Source organism: Amborella trichopoda, chromosome 9 (genome assembly GCF_054954075.1).
Source record: "Amborella trichopoda isolate Santa Cruz 75 chromosome 9, AtrichopodaSantaCruz75HAP2 v2.0, whole genome shotgun sequence".
NCBI lineage: Eukaryota > Viridiplantae > Streptophyta > Magnoliopsida > Amborellales > Amborellaceae > Amborella > Amborella trichopoda.
This window is the reverse complement of record NC_142344.1, coordinates 3,573,781-3,576,926: the sequence shown is the minus strand read 5'-3', so window position 1 is coordinate 3,576,926 and position 3,146 is coordinate 3,573,781. Positions and strand designations below refer to the sequence as shown.

The 3,146-nt window shown below is 40.5% G+C and overlaps 1 protein-coding gene across 1 annotated transcript; it reads right to left on the bottom strand.

Annotated features, from left to right (window-relative positions):
- Positions 1–272: 272 nt before the first annotated feature.
- Positions 273–2,708, bottom strand: LOC148780303 (lignin-forming anionic peroxidase-like). Its single transcript, XM_088847153.1, has 3 exons — positions 2,115–2,708; positions 1,777–1,968; positions 273–1,078 (listed from the first exon to the last, which is right to left on the bottom strand). Exons 1-3 carry the CDS (start codon positions 2,343–2,345, stop codon positions 527–529), a joined length of 975 nt encoding a protein of 324 aa, XP_088703279.1. The 5' UTR covers positions 2,346–2,708; the 3' UTR covers positions 273–526.
- Positions 2,709–3,146: the final 438 nt, after the last annotated feature.

The window sequence follows — 3,146 nt, the reverse complement described above, 5'->3', positions numbered from 1 at the left end:
AAACACAAAACACGGGAAGGACTACTTCACGATATTTCCATAGGCACTCTCCCTCCATTTCCGGGGTGTACATTAAACTTGGGGGCAACTTGCCTCGGCCATTGGCATAGGCCTCGTAACTAAGTCAAGTTGGCCAAGTCTTAAAGCACTGGATAGGACACATGGCTCTCAATCAACCTATAGATAGAACGACTGTAGGGTAGGGGACAGATTTTAGTGCAGAAGCACTCCTGTTATCTAAAAGAGAGATCACACACTTGTAGGATACAAAATTTTATAAGGAACCAATTTCAAAAAATTAATCAAACAAACCAATATACATCAATGAGAAGCACATAGGCCTCAACACTATACAATTACAAAGCCTCTTCCACTACCAATGAACAACTTATGAGCACGAACCACAATCCCTCTTAGTAATCAATAGAATATAAAGAATAAAAAGAACTAAATAAACACAATCTTAGATTCCAGCACCAATTGAAATTCCATCCTCTGCTTGAACTGCTTATGGCGCTTGCACCAGTCAATTGGGCACTGAGCACCTGGCCCTGATCTGCCCTGCTGATCCAGTAAGAGGTTCAATGTCCCCCATCTTCACCATAGCTGCCGCAAAGTCCGAGTAGAAGGCACTTCGACTATTACTATAAGACCTCACTATGTCATCAGTTGATCCACCATTAAACAACACCTGATCTGATTCCAACAAACCCTTTTTCTGCATCAAAATCTTGAAGTAGTTGTTGTCGAAGCTGGTGGGTGTAACAAGGTCAAGAGCTGCGAGGTTGGAGTCCCCTCCATTTGAAGGGCAGTTGCCACGCCTTTTGCGAGCAAAGCTGGCGTCGATGTTGGTGTGGTTGTAAATTCTGTCTCTGAATGTGAAGCACTGGGCTTGGCCTATTGTGTGTGCACCGGAGAGAGCAACCATGTCTTTGGCACTGAGTCCCTTTCTGTCAAAGAGAGAGATGAGATTATCCAAGGGGGCGGTGAAGAGAGGGAGTTCTCTCTCTGCCTTGCTCTTGCTTGCGGTTCTAGAGTCTCTACGCCCTAGTTTCACTGTCCAAGATGGACCTCCCATCTGTAGAGAGAATTATTTCTTCATCAGTTATTAATTCTTATCTCGGTTTTTCATGTGAGAAATTGAAGGCTAAAATCCTAAAGTGTTGAGATACATGTTTGAAATTGAAATCATAATCGTAGAAGAAAAAATCAAAATTTTTGGGAACAGTGTGCATCTTTCAAGTTGGTTCAAATGCTCCAAATGTTAGGATGATATTTTGAACCCTTAAAACTTATTTTAGATAACTCTTTTACCATCAAGCTTGGTTTAAGACATGCCATCGCCTTTTCAAATTCGGAAGTCATCTAGAAAAAGTTCTTTATTTCTTGAAATAGGTATCATAAAACCAATTTTTATAGCCGTCAAATGTAAAATCTGATAATTTGATCCATGTTTTAAAATTCCAAAAAAAATTTGAATTTCGACCATGACCAATAGGACACCTACAACCTACAACTATAGAATTTTACGACCAATTGCCAAGACTGATCGTAACAGCCTTGTATTAAAAAGTAAATAATCTTACGAAATACTTTTCCTTTTTAAATTTGTGGACCGCACTCATGAACAATGCAAAGAAACAAAAAAGAAAAATCAAGACTATTCCACTTTCGAAATATTGTATTGAGTTTTTTCCAATATAAGTTTCCCAGTAGATGTAAAAGATTTTAAGAGGAAATTGTTGATGAATGAAGTGGTGTGTTTCGTATGCTCACAGCCACAGAAGAGTCTCTTGCCGCAACTGCAAGGATGTCGGCGCAGGAGACCACGCCGGGGCATACGCTTTCCACTTTCGACTTTGCGTTTTCAATGACATGGAAGCCTCTAGCAGAGCCAATGTTCTGAATGGCATTCTGTTCGCTCTCGAAAGAGGAAGTGGAGTCCAACAACAGCGATGCATCGCACCCCTGCACATAGATATCCATAGTTACATCTAAGATCACCCACATTCATACGATAGACTGCTTTCGATAAATTGATAAAAAGAAATTCAGACTCATAGATGAATAGATAGATAGATGGGAATTGTTGAAAAGAAAGATCAAGAACTCACATTGACAAAGCAATCATGGAAGTGGAGACGAATAAGGGAGGCTCCCATGCGCCTCTCCGCCGAAATCGCAGTGCGAATGGCAGTGCGGATGGTAGAGAGGGCGTTGGGGCAGGTGGAATCATAGAAGTTGGAGCTCAGCTGCTGCCCTTCACATAGTAACAGCATGCTACTACCGCTACATAACAGTATCATCAACAATGTTGTAATGTAGGCACCAGAGATAGAGCCCATCTCTTTTCTGAATACAATTGGATAGAAAGAGAAGGAGGGGCGAAAAAGAGGCCTCTTAAAGAGTTTAAGAGAGAGAGAGGGTCCTAGGAAATTAAATGTAAGATGTAATTGTTGGTCTCCAATGGATTAAAAAGCTTAGAGAGAGATAGAGAAGCTAAGAATCACCGAGTGATAGATAGAGAGAGAGAGAGGCCCAAAAACGTATTCGTTGTTGTTGTCTGTGAATGAGAAGGGATGAAGAGACAGAGAGATATATTTATAGAGAGGGAGAGAGTCCCTAACGCGGAGGAGCATTGGGGGACTTTTGAATATGAAACATTCAACTTTGAGGCGGCTCTAAGCTTGGAGGTGCCCTCTCTCTCTCTCTCTCTCTCTCTCTCTCTCTCTCTTCTTTTGGGTGCGGGGCATGACATGGAGCACAGCTGTAGAACGTGATCTCTTTATGGGAGCTCTTTTAGACCTCAAAATGTTCCACCTTTGAGTGAGTCCGATTTGTCATCCACATCATTTGTAAAGGGATTTTACCAAACATCATAAATAAAAAAAAAAGGAAAATTACACATATATCTCTTTTATTATACATTATTACGGATGTACTGAATAGTTTCTGTTATTATATGTCTGTCCATTTTTTATCTTTTATAACGTAATTTTTAAAAAAATATGACTTTACCCTTTTTTGAGTGTTCAACATCCGAATTAAATGGCGGATGTGCAACATCCGAAAATAGAAAAAAGTTTAACGTTCGCAGTCATATTTTCGGCATTTCCGGATGTTGAACATCGAAAATGTGCCTGCGG

Coding starts and splice junctions, on each gene's coding strand:
- LOC148780303 (XM_088847153.1), bottom strand. CDS start 2,345: ATGGGCTCTATCTCTGGTGCCTACATTACAACATTGTTGATGATACTG. Junction 1,969..2,114: donor TCCATGATTGCTTTGTCAAT/GTGAGTTCTTGA, acceptor ATCTATGTGCAG/GGGTGCGATGCATCGCTGTT. Junction 1,079..1,776: donor CAAGAGACTCTTCTGTGGCT/GTGAGCATACGA, acceptor TTCTCTCTACAG/ATGGGAGGTCCATCTTGGAC.